The sequence below is a fragment of the Biomphalaria glabrata genome, chromosome 16 (genome assembly GCF_947242115.1).
Source record: "Biomphalaria glabrata chromosome 16, xgBioGlab47.1, whole genome shotgun sequence".
Taxonomy (NCBI): domain Eukaryota; kingdom Metazoa; phylum Mollusca; class Gastropoda; family Planorbidae; genus Biomphalaria; species Biomphalaria glabrata.
This window is the reverse complement of record NC_074726.1, coordinates 3,502,500-3,523,229: the sequence shown is the minus strand read 5'-3', so window position 1 is coordinate 3,523,229 and position 20,730 is coordinate 3,502,500. Positions and strand designations below refer to the sequence as shown.

General features: G+C 35.3%; 3 protein-coding genes across 7 annotated transcripts in view; all 3 read left to right on the top strand.

Moving 5' to 3' along the window:
- Positions 1-5,997, top strand: part of LOC106080295 (uncharacterized) — a 95,222-nt gene extending 89,225 nt beyond the window's left edge. For all 3 annotated transcript variants that reach the window (XM_056013684.1, XM_056013683.1, XM_056013685.1), the window contains 2 exons: positions 1,738-1,869; positions 2,596-5,997. In XM_056013684.1, coding sequence (XP_055869659.1) covers positions 1,738-1,869; positions 2,596-2,771 — 308 coding nt within the window. In that variant the 3' untranslated portion in view covers positions 2,772-5,997. The remainder of the gene's footprint in view (positions 1-1,737; positions 1,870-2,595) is intronic.
- Positions 5,998-7,870: 1,873 nt separating this feature from the next.
- LOC129923327 (uncharacterized) lies at positions 7,871-20,027 on the top strand. Of its 3 annotated transcripts, none has more exons than XM_056013689.1 (2): positions 7,871-8,071; positions 18,369-20,027. In XM_056013689.1, exon 2 carries the CDS (start codon positions 18,404-18,406, stop codon positions 19,292-19,294), a length of 891 nt encoding a protein of 296 aa, XP_055869664.1. In that variant the 5' UTR covers positions 7,871-8,071; positions 18,369-18,403; the 3' UTR covers positions 19,295-20,027. The 3 variants fall into 3 exon arrangements, with proteins under 3 accessions (XP_055869664.1, XP_055869662.1, XP_055869663.1); XM_056013687.1 differs by lacking the exon at positions 18,369-20,027 and adding an exon at positions 9,822-11,177 and having other exon boundaries at positions 8,035-8,071; XM_056013688.1 differs by lacking the exons at positions 7,871-8,071; positions 18,369-20,027 and adding exons at positions 8,115-8,275; positions 9,822-11,177.
- Positions 13,854-16,198, top strand: LOC106080285 (uncharacterized). Its single transcript, XM_013241628.2, has 2 exons — positions 13,854-14,199; positions 15,466-16,198. The coding sequence occupies exons 1-2, from the start codon at positions 14,160-14,162 to the stop codon at positions 16,155-16,157; spliced, it is 732 nt and encodes a 243-aa protein (XP_013097082.2). The 5' UTR covers positions 13,854-14,159; the 3' UTR covers positions 16,158-16,198.
- Positions 20,028-20,730: the final 703 nt, after the last annotated feature.

Sequence of the window (20,730 nt, the reverse complement as noted above, 5' to 3'; positions counted from 1 at the left end):
AATGTCACCCCCCCCCCCCCCCCCCAATTTCAAAAAGGAGAAAAATCTGGGGAACTATATACCAGTATAACTTACCAGCATCACATGTAAAATCCTAGGACACATAATATGTAGCAACATCATAAATTACTTAGACAAACATAATGTCCTTACTCCATACCAACATGGCTTTAGGAAATCTAGGTAATGTGAAACTCAATTGATTTGTTAAAGGGATTAGATAATAGTGAGCAATTAGACTTGTTTTTGGCATTCAACATAGTTCACCACCATAGCCTGCTTACAAAAACTAAAATACTTTGGCATAAATGGTTCATTACATTAATGGATTCGAGATTTTCTAATAGGAAGAGAATAAACTGTAATAATAAAATGCTTCAAATCAACACCAATAATATCAACTCAGATGTAATTTTAAGCCCACTATTTCTAAATTACATAAATGACCTACCAAATTGCATTAGTTCAGGAACAAAAGTCAGATTATTTGCAGATGATTGCTTAATATATATAAAAAATAAAAACAACACAAGATGAAATTTTACAAAAAGAATTAGAAGAATTACAGAAATGGGAATCAAAATAGAGTATGTCTTTCTATCCAGAAAAATGCTGGCTATTAAGAGTAACTAAAAAACTAAAACAAATAAAAACTACTTAATTTATTCATGAATGGAAAACATAAAGTAACTAGAACTAATACAAAATAGAGCAGTGGGATTTATAACAAATGAGTATAACAATTTGATTAGAGTAACACCATTAGTAAAATCACTAGAGACACCTCAGGACAGAAGAATAAAAAGTAAAGTAGCTATAATACATAAAACACTAAACCATAATTTACAAAAAAGAAAAACAAAACCTAATGAAATATTCAAAAAGACACAAAGATAGATGCACATTTCTTATTCCATACTCTAGAACAAGTGCTCCTTATTCCCTAGTGCCATTAGAGAATTAGCAGAATTTAAGTCATTGATTAACATGCATGACTAGATTGACACATGAAAAGCATAAGACGTAATTATCATTTCATTTTAAGTAATATATATGATAGATCACACCAATAAAGTGTTCAAACCTTTTTTGACTTATAAAGTATAAATGTCAATGAGAAACTCATAATATTGATCTAAAGCTACATTGTGTCACACAGAGTTTTCTCTAGTTTTGAAGATGTCATGCAAAATTGTTAGCACATTTGTCCATAGTTCTGGAAAAATTACTGTTATACATTCTTTCTAACAAAAATGACCCTCAAGATTCTGTACACAGTTTATAGTATAAATGGATTATTTTATAAAATATGAAGAGAGAAGGGACAAGACAATTAAGTAATTAATATTGCTTTATGAATATTGTTATTATTTCAAATGACTTTATTAATCTGTAACTTTGTCCTTAGACTTGTAGGGATGTGCAGAGAGAAGGGAAGAATGATTGAAGGCAATAAGTCCTTAATATTGACTCAAATCTGATCCAAAATGATTGTGGTCCTATTTTGATTTGATTATGGAGTAATGTATTAGTAATGTAATTTTAATGAATGGACCACTGCCTGGTCATGCAGTATGCAGGCTGGACTGGTGTTCAGTTATCTTTGTCTTTGTGGTCATACCCTGCCTGCTGCCAGTTGATTAATCATCTTCCACTCTGAAGGAACATCCCAGATAAAACTTTCTTTTTTTTTTAAATATTGGAAAACCATCTTATCTTAGCACTTTTCCTCCACAGGTTTACATTTCCCAAAGATTGTTACAGCTCCTGAAGCTCTATGGAAAGGAAAATTTAGTTTTAAGTCAGATGTTTGGTCCTTTGGTGTTATCATTCACTCCACAGTAACACTTGGCAGATGTCAACTTTCAGGTAAATAACCATCCTAGTCAGTTTGAGCTTTTAGAATTGATTTTTTTTTATATCAAATTGATCTTCAGGCAATGTCTTGGAATTTCATAAAAATGTTCTTTTTTGACATTACTTTGTACATTTGCTCATTTACAAAGTAGGCTTAAAGAAAAATGATAGTGCTACTAATGTACTTTATAGAATTTAAATATTGACAGTTTGCTTGATTTAAACCTTCAACTTTCCCTTAATAAGTTCCCATTTCAGACCATGCGGTCTATAGGGCAGATGACGTAAAGGTCACCTATTTTGTGGCCCACAGTTAATAAGAGTGTCATTAGGCCAACAACCAATAGCCTTAACATTTCTCCAAATAATGTCAGGTACCCATTAGAGCTTGGTGAACTTAGACTGAAGATAAGATCTCGAAATAAAAAATCAGAGTCTTCACCAGGATTTAACTCTGAACCCCAGTTATGAAACCAAGTGCTTTACCACTCAACCACCACACATAAATACATATATATATTTGCACACTTATGAAAGTGTGTTTACAGTTAATCAATATATACTATTAGAAAAGTAGAAATTTTAACATGTGTTGATTTAAAAAGTAAAAGAGCAAACAATGTGAATAAACACTAAATGAATTTTGAAAAACACCATGTTCTCTTGATCAACTGTTTTTGTGTAGTTTACATTGTTATTGCCTGAATAATTCATCTACTTGTAATTCTTTCCCTGCAGAGAAACAAGTTGAATGTCATTTTAGTAACCAGTGTGTTTCCAAGAAAAGGACTAATGTGCCAATTGAAGTACCAACAGCCTATTTAAAGATAATGTCACAATGTTGTGACCCATTGCCAGACAAGAGACCAAGCTTCCACAGATTAAAACAGTTTTTTGAAGCCTTGCAAAATTAGCTGACAAGAAATAGAATTTGTTGATTTTCTTTGGAGCTCAGACAAACCACAAGCTTCTCTACATTCGAGATGAACATGAAAACTTACCTGTGCAAAACTTGTATTTTTTTTATGTCTTTTCAGCTCTTATTTTTACAATACAATTATTTAACGTATTCGTGGAAATTTCTGGGTGGACATGGATGTCATAAACAGCTCAAATGATTTGCCTTGAATTTTGACAGTTGATGTTTAGTGCTGGGAAAAGAATAACAAGCCACACTGGGAAATTTCTAGTTTATAATTTTTTAAAGAATAAAAATAAATTAATTAAAACTTTGCATTTTATCTTATACAATATAATGCAGACGTTACTTCAAAAAAGAAGATGATTACGCCCTACGCGTCTTGCATTCAGTCATGCATGAATTTATCTGGAACAAATATATGTTTTTGGGTATTTCCACATGTTGGCCCCTTTCATTATAGAGTTTAATAAAGTTGTAATGTTCAGAAACATTTCGCGCATCCTCTTCTAAGTCTAGAACTTAAAGTCTATCATAGGAATATTATAAAGTCTTGTAGATGTACACATTCGCTTAACAAGAATTCTTCTAATTTTTTAAAAATCTATTTATTGTTTGTTATTAAGAGCAAAAATGAAGTTGTATGAAGGAGGTATAGTGTTTTTTAAAAAAAAATACTTTTGTGTTGTTGCTTTTTTTGGTACACAGTGCATTGGCCTACATTGTGTTTTTAAACAGTGCCATATAAAAACATTTTTTACTCTTATTATTAATGTAATTATTTTTTTTTTTTACTTCTGTATAAACTTAGAATCTAACTTTGAAATTAAATTGTTATCATCATCAGTCCCTTAATTAACATTGTCGGGGTTCAGGTGACCTGATCCCTTGAATCTTCCTGGTCAGAAAGAGGCGGTCCATTCTTTCACATTGTCCAGCCGTTCCCTCCACTGACGTATAACCTCTGCAGGTATAATGCTGTTCATAAAATGAACATGGGAAACATGTTCAACAGGTTTAGTGTTGGTTCAACACGTCCAAGTTATGTTTTGTTGTTGTTGTTTTTTATTTGTTTTTGTTGATTAGACAAGTTTAATTTATAACTTGTCTAAGTATTTTTTTGTTTTTAAAATGCTGTGACGATCACATTTAATTACTGTTCTGATTTTATAAATGCAACTGAATAGCGCCCACTAGAAAATACTGTTAAATGAGCTAATTATATTTTAATATTGTTGGCTCAATAAAATTGACCCAAGAATTGTATTTTCCCATCCATTCTATTATTCTCCCTTTCTCTGCTTACTTGTCTGCCCCCTCACATCTTTGTTTTTTTTTTTAAGTCATTTTCTCTCCATCTCTTATTTTATAATTTGTATCTTCCACCGAACTTGTTCTCTTTCTTTCCTAATTGACGATACCATCGTTAATTTTACCTCATTCTGCAGCCTAAGGAACAATATTATTGTTAATGCTTAAAAGTCAGTTGTTTGCTTTCTTTCCTCCCAAAATGTTTTTGCTTATTAAAATTTAATCTTGAATAGTTTGCCTTTGGAAAACATAGATTTTTTAAAATTTTCAATGTCTTTTTACCATAAACAATGTTTTTTTTAAAGAGGTGGGGGTTAAAAAAGGCTATATTTCTATATTGCTTTCACATCTTATAAATCATTGTTTTTATTTGTTACAACAAAATGTGTTCTATATGTTCAATTCCAAATCAGATTCCTGTCGGTTCCAAACTGGTTTTTAGGTAAATTGATCACTTTATATCTGTGTATCTTTTACCATCTTGTATAACTTTGTATTCTTTACCAACCACATGACTCCCTTGTTAACCATGTGCCACAGAAACAGATGACCTTTACATCATCTGCCCTAAAGATCACAAGGTCTGAAAGGGTATACTTATAGACAGCTATTCAATTTGCATACATGTAGGTTTTTTTGTCATCTGCCCTATAGATCACAAGGTCTGAAAGGATATACTTATAGACAGCTATTCAATTTGCATACATGTAGGTTTTTTTGTCATCTGCCCTATAGATCACAAGGTCTGAAAGGGTATACTTATAGACAGCCATTCAATTTGCATACATGTAGGTTTTTTTGTCATCTGCCCTATAGATCACAAGGTCTGAAAGGATATACTTATAGACAGCCATTCAATTTGCATACATGTAGGGTTTTTTTTTGTCTTCTTATATGTCTTTATTTGTCTACAATTGTGAACTTAGTAACTAGTTAATTTGACCTAACTAAAGAAGGGTTCTAGATTTATTATATTCAGAGATTGGTTAACCTATTAATAAACTTTAAAATTTGTATGACTTGCATTATTACATCTTAGTGCTGTTAGTTCAGAAATATGAAAAGTAAAAATCATTTTTATTGTTGCATTTTGTCTGGTACTATGTAATCTAAACTAAATTGATTACACATTAACTGGCGTACCATTGACATGATCTTTGTGGCAAGGCAGCTCCAGGAAAAACGCCAAGAACAAAATGCTGACCTCTTCTCAATATATGTTGACCTAACAAAGGCATTCGACACTGTTAGCAGAGATGGACTCTGGTATTATGTCAAAGTATGGCTGTCCACGAAAATTCATAACCATGGTGAGACTATTTCATGATGGCATGAAGGCTCGTGTCCAAGAAAGTGGAGAACCATCAGAGCCCTTCGATGTATCAAACGGGGTAAAACAAGGCTGTGTCCTAGCATCTACACCGTTCAGTATCATGTTCTCTGCTATGCTGACAGATGCATTCACAGATAGAGAAAACATCGGGATAAATATAACATACAGATTTGATGGTGGCCTATTCAACCCGAGGCAGCTCAAAGCAAAATCAAAAACAAATTTCAGCAGTAATCAGGGACTTGCTATTTGCTGACCACTTCGCCCTAAAAGCCTCAATAGTATTAGTTTATCAAAAACCAAACTATTTTTTATAATGACTGTTTACTATATAGAGTGTTGCCGCTAGTATAAGTTGACAATATATTTGTATAAGCTGAATTCTGTTCATTAGACCAATTGTTGTTTTATCTTTTCTTATTTCCTCTTTTTTATAATGTTTTTTTAAAATATAATGTTACTGTTGAGATTTTATAAAATGTAACCAAAAATTTAAAAAAATATATATATATTTTCTTAAATATTTTTATTTTTTTAGAAAAAAAAATCTAAAATAAAATATTCACACTTAAATCTCTTTTTTTGTGTGTGTTGTAATTGTGTTGTTTGTTTGTTCGATAACCTTTTTCTTACTATCATTTTCTTTTTTCCTCTCCCTACTCATGTTTTCTTTCACTCTCTCCCTCCCTCCCTGCTTCTCTCTCTCTTACCAGTTTTCTTTCTTTCATTCTCATTTGAAATTCGACTCACTTCCTATCATACTCTTGCATCTTCTCTTTTGACTTGCTCTTTTTTTTTTCTTTTCTCTTTCTCTGTCTTTCAGTTCAGCAGGATTATTACAGTCTCTCGTTCTCTTTTATTTTTTTTCACTTTACCTTTTGCACTCTTTCAATTACACAAGTTCCTTCAAAACAGTGGATTAAGTCCTACACATGAAATGCAAATATTCGTTTATTATAAAATCTCAAACTCCATATCTGTCTTCTTTCTGTATGCTTTGTTGAGTTGAGTGTAATATAAAATCTCAAACTCCATATCTGTCTTCTTTCTGTATGCTTTGTTGAGTTGAGTATAATATAAAATCTCAAACTCCATATCTGTCTTCTTTCTGTATTCTTTGTTGAGTTGAGTGTAATATAAAATCTCAAACTCCATATCTGTCTTCTTTCTGTATTCTTTGTTGAGTTGAGTGGTTCAAAATATTGGTCCAACCAATCACTCAAGCTCTCTTTTCACTAATGTTTTTATATATATCTATAGATTGAATTTTGTGTATTTCTTCCGTCTTTGTTACCCTCCCACTCTTTTGAGTTGTTTGTTTCTTTTTTACCTCCCTTTTTATATCTCACTAACATTCATGCTTTTATTTTTTGTGATCCCTGTTTCTGGCTTTCAGTCTCTCTCTAATGCTCCCTAGTGCACCCTGATAGCAAAGATTTTGGGCCCAGTAAGGGCCCCAACTGGGCCAACCCATGCTAACCATATGGGCCCCAACTGGGGGATTAACATTGGCTCAAACGGGTCCCTTTAGGGCTGAGTCTGGGCTCGGTCAGGGGACCCAGAAAATCCCTGTGTTAAACCCTTGTGGGGACAGTAAGAGGAAGGCCCTGTGGGGCCAAACAGGGCCAGAGATACTTGGCCCTTTAGGGACAATTAATGAAAGCCCAAACAGGGCCCTTAAGGGTCAGATTAACGAGTCTTTGTTGTTGTTTTTCTTTCTCTTTTCGATCTGTCTCTCTCTCATTTGCATTATACAAAACCCGCGCACACTCAAGAATAACCAGCCCTTCATTCCATAATTCTTTTCATAGCAAATCTCGTTGTATTTGTCAAAGGTTATCTACTCTTAGCTTGGGATTTCAAAGTCTGAATGTTACGCGTAGATCAGTACATTCAAACTATATTGATTGCCATGAAATGCTACATATGCAGAAGTCAATTCTTTCGAATAAAAAATGTTGTTGACTCATGCGAGCAAGGAAAGATTTCAATTTACCGGTAGATTTATATCACGTGATCATTTAACGCCATCATTGGCAACAATAGTAATAACGTCTTCTGCTTTAAGTCGTCTCTTTTAGATATGAACTTGTGGGGAAAAAAAGAAAGAATTTAATTTGTTTTTTAAAATACGGAATTTGTGATATTTCTATTTATGTTTTCTATATGGACCGCGGCCTTTTGGGAAAATACCGAAAATAAAATATAAAAGTTTGATGGAAAGCTTCATTTTTTTTTTCTGTTTTTTTTTTAATTGCTAATTGCTGTGGTCAGGCTGCGAATCTGCGGTTCTTAACGAGCGCCTACGAAGTAAAAGAAATTGCATGCGAATTCGTAGAACAGTTGAGATCTCTTGATATAAGCTTTTAAGACGCCAGAACGAATTAAGTGCATATTTCTGTGCTTTTATTCATTGCACATATCACTAGAGTTTGACACACTATGGTAGGCCTAAAGATTCGTTGTGCTATCTTCCGCACACAAGTGTATTATCTTGTCTAATGTAGGTCAGATATCTAGGTCGAGGAATTTTAGAGGAAATTTGTTGCAATTGAATTGTTTTCCTCGGAAATTTTGACCCTTATGAAAAGTTACTAAATATCTCGCATATGAACCAATTTACACACACATGAAATCTGTAGCCACCAAATGTAAGCTTATTCTTATTTGTATATTTCTATTCTTATTTAAGTTGAATAAGAAAAGAAAAAAGGTGTAACATATGTTGGGGATTTCCCGAAAACTATTTCTGGGAAAAATGTTTTATGATCAAAATTTGGTTACATTGAAAGCCCAATCCGTTTAAAATTTGCTTCGGACTTGGAAAATTATTTTTTTTACAATGCCTAAAACAGGTAAGGAATTGTTATATATGTGTAGCATTAATTAACATGTTAAGTATGTTAATGAAGTTTTTATTTACATAATGTTGGTTTTTAATTCTAATTCCAAAGTACTTTTTAATTGATTTACCTTCTAGTACATTTACTTAAGCGAAATCCTAGCTACAGGTTAATACTTCAGATTTGGTCGTGTGGTTTGCGAGCTGGACTGTCGTTCGGACTGATCTCGGGTTCAAACCCTGGTCCGGTGGTAGCTAGGTTTAGTTTATCTTCAACTCTGAAAGAGCATCTGAAACATGTAAAACAGAGACTTGACTATTTAGTTATTATTATACTAGCAGAATTACATGACTTTTCCCTGTGAATATCAGGTACTCCTTAATAGAGTCGAGTTGACTCAGGGCGTCCTAGAATAATATGAAAGAAAAAGTAAAGGTTCCCATTCAGACCTTGCGATCTATAGGGCAGATAATGTAAAGGCACGTCTGTTTCGGGGGTGTCACTTGGCCAGCACAACGACCAACCAAAAAAATGTTTGAAATAGGGGCCGAAGAAAATTGGGGAGGGGACTGGAAGGAGCCAAGACCGGCTGGATGGCTGCCTGGTCGTGCGGTATGCTCGCTGGACTGTTCTTCGATATTCTCGATTTTACCGGGTTCATACCCTGCCTGCTGCCATCCCCTGTCGTCATGCCGGAGATTCGGACTAGGAAGTTGATTATCTTCAAGTCTGAAGGAGTATGTGAAATATGTAAAACATTTTACAAACATTTTTTACAAAACAACTAAATATTTATTGAACATATTTTTTTTTCACTTTTTTTTTTTGACAATTAAGTTAAAATTATTGCTCTGATTTAATTTATTTAATATTTGATTTTAAAAAAGGGAGATTTTAATGTCCTATTAATTCATTATTGTGGTCGAGGTGGCTTTGTAGTTAATCCCTTGGCCTCCTCTGAACCGAGGGTCAAATCTTGGTGAACACTGGGATTTTTAATTTAGGATATTTTAGTGCACCTCTGAGTACACCTCACTTAAGTTGGGGAAAGTAAATGCGGTTTGTCGTTGTGCTGCCACATGATACCCTGCTCGTTAACCGTAACCTAAGAAACCGATGCCCTGTATAGATCGCAATTTCTGAAAGGGGGAACTTTACTATTAATTCATTCTGTGTAAAATATTGTAATAACTTAAGTGAGGCAACTCAACGAGGCACATCGATGTTTATTTACAAGACATCACAGGTACACAAACAACATCTATCTTAGGCACAGTCGTTTCACCTCGGCTCTCAACTTGGGCGGAAATCGTTCTCCTCTCTTCCTAATGTTGACATCCTTCCCAGTCTAGTTTATCACAGTGCGCACCTTCTAGCTTAATGGCGGTGCGGGCCGGTGCGCATGGCGGAGTCATAACAATATGTTATTTTCTCATCCTATAGAATTCATTAACGAAGTGTATCTAGTTATATAAACAAATATTTACATATTGCTCCTATTTTAAAAATAAATGTGCAAACTTCCAAAGTTTTATAGTGCAATGTAAATATTTTACAGATTATTACTCAAACAAGAAACGAATTTTGCTGGTAGGGAGAGAAGGAAATGGTAAAAGGTCTGTTGTGAAGTCTCTAAAAAGCATCTCAGATGAATATAATGACATTGAAGCTATCGCGACTCAAGGTGTGGGCGACTGCAAAGAAGACCGCCAAGAAAACATCCTAGCGGTGATAAACCGCGTCCAGGCAACTATCCAGAACACAGCCGAAGGCTTCGACGCCCTCGTTCTGGTTCTAAAGTATGGCGTCAGGTTCACCAAGCAAGAGAAGGACGCCGTGGAAATGGTGAAACTCATGTTTGGCGATCACGTGTTTCGGAGTCACGTGACGATCATCATGACCTACGGTGACCTCTTTGAGACAGACAGCGACGAGGACGGCACAACGTTTGAAAGCTGGTGCAGGGAGCAGACTGGAGACATACAACGATTGTTCGAGGAAGTCGGCCACAGAATTGTTTTGATGGATAACAAAAGCCGAGAAAAGCAGATAACACAAGCCAGAAATATACAGCGATGTGTCCAGCTCATCGGGAAGAAATACACAACAGAAGACTTTCGGAACGCAGAAGAGGGACAAAGAGTACTTATTGCACGAGAAAACGCACGAGAAAACGCTCGAAACAGCCCAGAACCAAAAGATCACACTGTTATCAATGGAAACATTGTCGTTAGCTTTCTCACGATGTGGATATGTTTAATGTTATTTATCATTTCATACTCTGCTATATTAGGGCTAGTCTGGATTGCGCTGTTGTTATTGGGGATACTCTTCGTCCACTTGCAGGTGAGAAAAGGGTTGATGGTGATAGGGCGACCCAATAAGTACGTAGCAGGCATCTCTGTTGTAGTTTGCATCCTTTACGTAATTAAAACGACGACAACGAAGTCGATGAACAAGTTAGAAGCAACATAACATTTTGGGCTTTGTTAGGGAACTCTTAGTAATGTGAGATGTCAGTCAAGTCATAGTTGAATTACAAACACCCAAAATAAAATGAAGTTAAATTAAGCCTCGTGTTTTATAACCTTTGAACTTTTAGCTTTCCTATCCCCAAAACAAAAGAAGTATTGAACATTGTCACACCTTTGTAAGAGAACTATTGTATCGAAGCTTTAGTATTTTCTCCGTCAGAAAATGTGCATTACTTTGACATCCACAAGCCAATGTAATCGTGATACCTTAAGAAATTTTCCCTTTTTTATAATAATGTATATTCTAGAAATCTAGAAATGCCCTTCATGTGTTATATGTTCCTCATCTTAGACGCTAACATTGTTGCTTATTATTAGACCATGTTTGTACTTGGCATTGCTTTAAAATATATGGGAAATAAACATCATTTATAATGAAATTGTTTCAGCATTTCAGACTTTCTATGTAACAAAAAAACTCATCAATTCTTTCAGGACTAAGAAAATATCTTTAAAAAATCAATTATTTATAACATTCTATGAAAACAAAGAGACAGCTGGAGGTCACTCACAAAGGTTGCAGGATAGCCTACTCATTTGAGACCAAAAGAAAATCCGCTGCCGGGGACAGACGCAGACGGCGAAAAGAAAAAATCTTAATTGACCACCGACGGACAATGGTTATGCTTGCCCTGGATGTGGCAAAATATGTAGGTCACAGCTGGGGCTGCGTAGCCACGGGAAAGACTGCATTCCTTATTAATCTTCGGAATCGAAGACAAGCCTTATTATATGAAAACGCATTTTTTTTTCTAATGAAAATTTCTAATAAAAAAAATAATAGTGCAATACGTCAATATGACTTAACACGTGACTTTAAGATGGTAATGTCTTGATACAGTGTGCCATTTTTTTTCCATTATTATGCAAATTAATTAAATCAAGCTAGTTAGGAAATAGAAGTAACTGGTTGTTTTATTCAAATTCTCAAATAATACATACATTACAAAGTTGTTCCCCATTTTCTTGAAAGCACTATGTACAGGAGAGGCGTAGCGGAGACATTGAAAACGTTGGACAGACGAACAGTAGCAAAGGGTTGAGCCCCTTTGTTTTTGTGTTGTTCACTCTATCAATAAGCCTTTCGCCTTTCCATGTTTGTGTACTGAGCACTGGCTGGTTGACTGGCAGGCCTTCTCTAAGTCTAAACATTTTTTGTACCTTGTTGGGCCTCAACAGATGCACAGTCTCTGAAAATATTTATCGGTATAATACAAGCGCTGTGTTGTGCCTGATGCCTTTTAATTCAGACATTTCCCCAACGCTACTCATACTAAATAAAGGCAGCAATGGCAGTGTTATGGCACAGGTTTTGTTAGATAATAGCCTACCACAATTATGACATTTAAATAAAGCATACTAGAAAATCTAATAAAATACTTAGACACAGTTACACAGGGACATTTCTCGTTCCATATGCTAGGACAAATTAGTAAAAAAAATGCTATTAGAGCATTGAAAGGTTGCCTGAGCCAGCCAGGAAAACAAATGACTTGGCAGAATTGAAGTCATTGGTTAACATGCATGATTAGATGCATGAAGCGTAGGACGTAATCATCGTCTTTTATGAAGTAAAGTCTGTATTTTATAAGATAAGAAGATAGGGCCCTAACGTAGGTAAAGAGACTTTTTCTTTTTTTAGGATAGTGGGATTTTTTACATTTTGTACTGAAGTTTCGGTGGGCCGAATGAAACTATGTCGCGGGCCGGGTCTGGGCATCACTACTTTAGTCTAATGTGAAATTCTGAGCAGGAAATCACTGGGCTTATAAGTTTTGGACGTTCCTTAATGAAGATTCTTACGTCCTAGTTTAAACGTCTCGCAGGACGCCAGGTTTCGAACTCAGGATCATTGTGAATCAGTCCAAACCACAGCAGTAAAAAAAAAGTAAGAAATAAAGTACCAATTTTAGACCTTACGATTTATAGTGCAGATGATGTGTTAAGGCCATCTGTTTCTGTGGTCCACGTTTAACGAAGGTGTCATGGCCCACGGTTAACGAAGGTGTCATGGCCCACGGTTAACGAAGGTGTCATGGCCCACGGTTAACGAAGGTGTCATGGCCCACGGTTAACGAAGGTGTCATGGCCCACGGTTAACGAAGGTGTCATGGCCCACGGTTAACGAAGGTGTCATGGCCCACGGTTAACGAAGGTGTCATGGCCCACGGTTAACGAAGGTGTCATGGCCCACGGTTAACGAAGGTGTCATGGCCCACGGTTAACGAAGGTGTCATGGCCCACGGTTAACGAAGGTGTCATGGCCCACGGTTAACGAAGGTGTCATGGCCCACGGTTAACGAAGGTGTCATGGCCCACGGTTAACGAAGGTGTCATGGCCCACGGTTAACGAAGGTGTCATGGCCCACGGTTAACGAAGGTGTCATGGCCCACGGTTAACGAAGGTGTCATGGCCCACGGTTAACGAAGGTGTCATGGCCCACGGTTAACGAAGGTGTCATGGCCCACGTTTAACGAAGGTGTCATGGCCCACGGTTAACGAAGGTGTCATGGCCCACGTTTAACGAAGGTGTCATGGCCCACGTTTAACGAAGGTGTCATGGCCCACGGTTAACGAAGGTGTCATGGCCCACGTTTAACGAAGGTGTCATGGCCCACGGTTAACGAAGGTGTCATGGCCCACGTTTAACGAAGGTTTCATGGCCCACGGTTAACGAAGGTGTCATGTGGCCAGCTCAACGACCAAACGCCTTTACTTTCCCCACCTGTCGTGTACTCTTAGAGCTGGGTGGACTGAGGGGCGCCCTAAAGATCACGAAATTAAAAAAAAAATCTGTGTCTTCACCAGGATTCAATCCGGAACCCATTGGTTTGGAAGCCCAGCCTTTATCACTCAGCCACCGTGCAAGCGACGTATATTGATAAACTCGGGGTGTGTTAATTACTAAAATAAAAATGCTAATAAAAAATATTCAGTTAACTTTTCTTTTGTTTTTTTGTTTGGTAAAACTGTCACTAGTAAATAATGGGAGATTTCCACAGTCTATAAATAATACAGGCATAGCCTGTTGTGTAGATCTGCATTTACGTCAAGTATTTCCCGAGGAAAACAAACAACTATGAATCATGTGATGTTTTGAGATGATCAGGGTCTAATGTGCACACATACTTTTCCATTTAAAAAAAAATCGTTTATTTTATTTAAAAAATGATATTCTTAATCTTATACGTATTTATTGAAAAGTAATCCTACAATAAATCAATTACTTTGAGTGTACAGCCTAAACAGATCTAAAACTAGACGAAATCTTCATTAAAAAACATGAGTTGTAGGCCTTTTATCTGTGGTAAATGTATACGAAATCTGACCTCTCGTTTGACAACCTAATACAACATACTAAATGGCGGATACAATGGAAGGTGTCTTGATTCAGAAAGATGGTAAGTAGAAGTGTATATATATATATATGTATCTACGTACAGCTTTTATTTATTCATAATTGTTAATGGCTTACAGCTGGCCAGTTAGGCCTACTCAGTTGCTGTCATGAATGCCTTTAGGACGGCACTTAATATATAAATAGGCCTTTAGGCCTACTTTTATATACATAGGCCTCAATATCAGTCATTTGAAGGCTTACTTGAATACTTTTAATTAATATTTGAATAGTTGCTAACAAGGGGAAGAGGGCTTGTTGATAAAGTAAACTACAAGCTGATAGCCAAGCTCTAATCTGTTCAGTATGCTTGATTTGAGCAATATCACCACCTTGTTAAGGAAAGAATACAAAAAATATTTCATTTTAAAACTCATTGTATCTTTATCTTTTCAATTACAAAATGTCAATTTAAAAAAGCAAAGAGAATGTTCTACGCAAATTTATATGAAAACCAAACTCGTGTTTGTTAATTACAGACTTGCAACTCAAATATGACATTGCTTTTCATGGCTGAGTCAGGCATAGAATCCATGGCAAATAGCAATAGGAAATCAATAGCACTTATATGATCTCTTACTAGCATATGAAAAAAGAAATTCACCTTTATCTCTGTGTCTTTTCTGAGTATTTTTTTTACACTTATATGACTTTGTTCTAGCATATGGAATATGTAAATTGCCATTTGCCTTTTTAAGTAAGACTATTTTGTTAGATGATTTTACTTATTAAACGAAAATATTGATACTTTTGATAGACTCTAGTCCCTATAAGTACTTCATTTTCTAAAAAGTACCCCTTTCAGACCTTGCGATGTATATGGCAGATGATGTAAAGGTCTCTCTTTTTTCCCCCACGGTTAACAAGGATGTCATACGGCCAGCACAACGACCAACCACTTTTACTTTCCCCAACTAATGGCAGGTACCTATTAGAGCTGGGTAGACTCAGAGGGGTCCTCTCCTTTAGAACTAAAACAGAAATATTTAAAAACTCCTTCATCCTACTTTTGGTCAGAGTGTCACAAGGTCATCTGTCGTCATCGAGAAGTACATAGAAGTCTAATTCATAAAGTATTGATTGTGAATGTGCATATGCTTTGTGTGTGAATATTGTTAGTATTTGCATCTATATTGTTATTTTTACAGTAGTTACGCTGAGGTGGTCAATTGTAACTGAATTTCCAATTGATTGGACCAATAAAAATTATCTTATGTTATCTTATATGTAAAATGTATCAATGTATTATTAATTGTTTTAACTTTTACAGACAACGACAACTTGAAAGATTTAATCATAATTGGACGATCTGGCAACGGATTGACTAGCGTGGAGCAGAGTATCCACGAAGACAACGAGTATCGTGTCATTGACAGCAAGGGGATCGGAGACGCAGGTCAAGACATCACACTGCTAGAAAGAAGACAACACTATTTCAACTTGCGAGATCAGCTACGCCAGATACACGCCATCCTTTTTATCATGAAGTATGGAATACGGTTCACGCAGCAAGAGAAAGACGCGGTCTCAGTGGTGAGGTCGACGTTTGGGGAGAATGTATTCAAAGCTAAGGTGGTGATAGTGTTTAGTTACGGGGATTTGTTTCGCCAAGACATGACAGAAGCTACCGATCTGGACGAATGTTTCATGACCTGGTGCAGAGACCAGATTGGTGACATAAAAACTGTGTTTGAAGAAGCGGACTATCGATGTGTCCTGTTTGATAATAAAACTCGTGATATAGACAGAAAAACGAAACAGTGGCTACAGTTAAAATCAAACATTCAAAAAGTGGAACATGTTAATTTCACTATAGATGAAAGACTATCACAAAATCAAGCTCCAACAAATGTGGTAGCTGTCATGGGAGAAAGAACACTTCTCTCCAAGCTTATTGACAATATAAAAGAATTAGTACATATTATAATAGTTGTAACAAATTTTTATGTTCATCTTTTGTAAGCCTAATGTAATATTAGCTAATTAAAATCAAGTAATACAAATCCTTTTGTGAGAACACATTTTTTAATGAATATATTTTTTAAATTGCTTTTGTATACCGCAACTTTTATGCTTATAGCATGCTCAGTACATTAGGGTCTTAGCGCGTTTGAGGACTAGTTGGTAGCGATGGGGTATGTGTGAGAAGGTTTCCGTACTGCCTTTAGCCGCTCAGTAAACACTACTAAGCTAAAAAAAAATTTAAAAATTCTTTAAAAAAAATACTTTTTTTTTTTAAATCTGATAGTAATCTTAGTTTATCTATAGTTTGGATCAGTCATATAACAAAATTTGCATTCGATCTATAGGGCCTACTAACAATAATACATATATGCTCTTTCAATGCATTTTTGAAATTAAAAAGAAGTTGAAAGACCTGAATTCGAACTCGAGGACTCAAGCGTCCTCAAGCCAACTCACTAAGCACTGTTCCAGCGAATCGCTTATGAAAACAGAAGAATTTATCATTATCTATTGTTAGCTTCATCCGGCCACCTAAAAACTATTAAAGGGGCTTATTTTACTTATACCACCTCATCAGTCAAGTAAAAATCTTTTTCCCTTGATCGATACCAAACAAAGTAATTAATTACCAATAGTTAATTACGTATTGTTTATTTTATTTTTTAAAATTGATTCCTATTTTGTCATTAAAAAAATAGTAGCCTAAATGTGAACATTCTCAGCTTGATTCAAGATTGTGTGTAGAAGAAATAACGTTTAATAATAACAATTTAATTAACAAACAAATCATAATGTAGGTCAAGATCAAGATTTTTATTCGATCATACGAATAAGTCGCTAAACGCGTAAATCCACTTTCACACTCTACTTTTATTTGCGTTGCAAAATACAACAAATCAGTGTTAAAGGGAACATTGTCAATGTGATAATTGACGAACGAATCGAAACAAGTTTTGAACAGATAGTTCTTGTCAGGGTTGTGTTAAAGCCTTAGCTCGTTTGCCCGGGCCCCTGACTTTCAATAGGCACCTTCGTGCTTACAATAAATAATTGACTCACCGTTAATAATCTAGCTGTTTAATGACATGAATATAAGTAATAATGACAACTGATGGAGTAATGACATTGAGTCTAAAATATTCGAATATTGTGGTTATAGTAATTAAACAATAATTCTGCACCTTGCTATCACACAACGCCACACGTTCAACACTGGCCCACAGCCGATAATAAACTCCAATGTAAATCTTGATAATCCCATTACTAACTCTCCTAAACAGGGGAACTCAGAAGAATCTCAAACACACGACGTTACACCAGCATAATAACAAAAACACTCCATCAGCTTACAAGCAAGGCAACAAAAAGAAAGTGCGTTCAAAAATTGTGCACTTAATAAACATTGGTGCTAGAATGCCATAATCTACGCACCGACAGTTCTTATATAGTTTTCTTGAATGTAGTAAGTAAAAAGTAGTAAAGTTCCCCATTTCAGTCCTAAAGGGCAGATGATGTAAAGGTCATATGTTTCTGTGGCCTACGGTTAACATCACAACATCTGAATCTTCCAACTAAAACAATTTCTTGTGGAATATGACCTAAGAGACGTCCATAATATTGTTAATGTATAATGGGATTGTGTGACTTAGTACAATTTGATATTTTCATAATAACGCAAGATGACCTAAATGCCTGTGTGTTGCCAGAGATACTTGTTCAGGTGAAGAACCCACTGAAACCTTCTTAATGAAATAAAAATCTTTCGATCCTCAATAAGAAATTATGAAAAGATTGTATGCACATTTATAGTGTAGTATATACTAAATAACTTTATTCCTATATGTGAAGAAACAAGTTCCTTTAATTGTAAGGTGCCTTTAATTGTAAAGTATTTAATATAACATTTATACAAGGCTAATATTATATGCAAAACAACTCCACTAGATGACTTCCTTCTTGTTTACACCACACACTAGACTTCCCGCAAGTCCCCTAACTCCCAGGTACCCAACACTTATCCGTGTGTCATGGCTGACCACACATAGTAACCGTGTCACAACACTATAACATTCTCATAAGAGTAGACTTAAACTAAGTTTGAAACAATTTGAATATTAATCTACCACTTCCAATATCAGAATTATTGATATAGTGATATTTATTGTTAGCGTTGAAAACAATAAATGATTCTATGTTTCTATTTTACAGATAATCACTGAAATAGTTCATATTCATACATAAATATGAGAAAAATTTTGTTGGTAGGCAGAGCAGGCAATGGTAAAACATCTACGGCCAGGTCTTTGCGTATGGTTTCAAGTGAAATAGAAACCATTCCATGTGTCGGTGTGGGGGATATTCAAGAGGATCGTACGGAATCTATCCAAACTGTTATTAGCCTCGTCCAGGACACACTTCAAGCTAACCGCGAAGGTATGTCTGCTATTATTCTGGTACTCAAGTACGGAGTCCGGTTCACCAAGCAGGAAAAGGACGCCGTGGAAATCACAAAGCTGATGTTTGGAGAGAGCGTGTTTCGTTCACACGGGATCATTGCGATGACGTACGGGGATCTATTTGAGGCTGACTGCTTTGAGGACTGGTGCAGGGAACAGACTGGAGACATACACAATCTCTTTGAAGAAGTCAACTACAGAATCGTTCTGATGGATAACAAAAGTCAAGAGCAACAGAAACAGCTCGAACAATATACTGAGGTGCTGAGGCACGTTGAAGGCATAAGACGTCCCTACACTCTGCGCGACTTTCAAGATGCACTTCCTGGAAGAAGGGAACTTTTAGCAAGGGAACAGACTAGAGTTACTTTACCATGCTGTGATACTCCTACGTTATGTGTCCATGCCGCAGTTTCTGATAGAGGAAATGTCGCCTTCATAGCTGGGACAGTTTGGACGTTTTTCGGGTTACTTTTATTTGAATATTCCCTATTTTTAGGTTTATTCTGGTTGACTGGTTTAACGTTCTGGGTTCTTTATGTATTCCGAGAGATGAGCAATGGCTCGATGGTGATATCAGTGAAATATGCATCTATAGCAGCAGGGGCTTTGTTTATCTATTTTTTAGTTCCTATCAGCAACAATGTAATATTAGATAGAAGTTTTGAAGACAAATGAAATGTCCCCATCGATATGAAAGCTTCAGAAAGAGAATATTATTTGAACGGTTGAAATTATCTCTGATAAAACGTATTTAATCTAGTAATCGCTTAACAAAAGGTTTATGTGTGGATACTTATATTGGATTTGATAATTATATAAAATATTGATAAAAGTGGAAACAATCATTTAGGCAATCATATGCAATCTATATTATGTTGCATGAATAAAGGCTTATACACTTTTTTTTTTATTATAGATAATATGTGAGCATATATCCTGCGTCAGCCTTAATCTTTAAATATATATCTGACTGGAAAAATGTCATGGTTCTAGTGATTATTTTAATATATACGTATCTAACGAAAATATTGTATTTGCAGTGCCGTACAATGGATGCAAACGACTGGGGTAGCAAGGCCTCCCCCTTTCTTCCAATTTTGTAATTAATTCATATTTGCATAAGGCCAGTAATAATAATAATAATAATTCTAACATAATAATAATAAGAATGACAATTTCTTGGATTTCAAATGCCAAAACTTAAGGCTGATACAAGCAATACAAAGCTCACATACAATGTAAATGAAGTTAACCCATGGGCTAAATGAAATGTAGTATATTTTATATAGTGATCCCAATAAGGGCGCCACTTAGCTCAGATAAAATCTTTTTTTTTAATCTTCTTGATTTGGTGTTGGTATTTATTACAGTAGTAAAAAAGATCTACATTAAACATTTAAAAACTGAACACCAACTTGTGTTTACATTTTATATCGTTCTGTTGTGCTGGTCAAGCAAGAGAATGTTATTTGACCACCTATGATCGATGACGATATTATTTGACTTCTAGTTCATTATTTGACTTCTGGTTCATTATTTGACTTCTAGTTCTTTATTTGACTTCTAGTTCTTTATTTGACTTCTAGTTCTTTATTTGACTTCTAGTTCTTTATTTGACTTCTAGTTCATTATTTGACTTCTAGTTTATTATTTGACTTCTAGTTCATTATTTGACTTCTAGTTCTTTATTTGACTTCTAGTTCTTTATTTGACTTCTAGTTCTTTATTTGACTTCAAGTTCATTATTTGACTTCTAGTTCTTTATTTGACTTCTAGTTCTTTATTTGACTTCTAGTTCTTTATTTGACTTGTAGTTCTTTATTTGACTTCAAGTTCATTATTTGACTTCTAGTTCTTTATTTGACTTCTAGTTCTTTATTTGACTTCTAGTTCTTTATTTGACTTCTAGTTCTTTATTTGACTTCTAGTTCATTATTTGACTTCTAGTTCATTATTTGACTTCTAGTTCTTTATTTGACTTCTAGTTCTTTATTTGACTTCTAGTTCTTTATTTGACTTCTAGTTCATTATTTGACTTCTAGTTCATTATTTGACTTCTAGTTCTTTATTTGACTTCTAGTTCATTATTTGACTTCTAGTTCTTTATTTGA

Excerpts from the sequence above, each read along its gene's own strand:
- LOC129923327 (XM_056013687.1), top strand. The coding sequence starts at position 8,050 with ATGAAATCTGTAGCCACCAAAT. Across the intron at positions 8,072-9,821 it reads GAAATCTGTAGCCACCAAAT|ATTATTACTCAAACAAGAAA; the intron begins GTAAGCTTATTC and ends AATATTTTACAG.
- LOC106080285 (XM_013241628.2), top strand. The coding sequence starts at position 14,160 with ATGGCGGATACAATGGAAGGTGTCTTGATTCAGAAAGATG. Across the intron at positions 14,200-15,465 it reads TGTCTTGATTCAGAAAGATG|ACAACGACAACTTGAAAGAT; the intron begins GTAAGTAGAAGT and ends TAACTTTTACAG.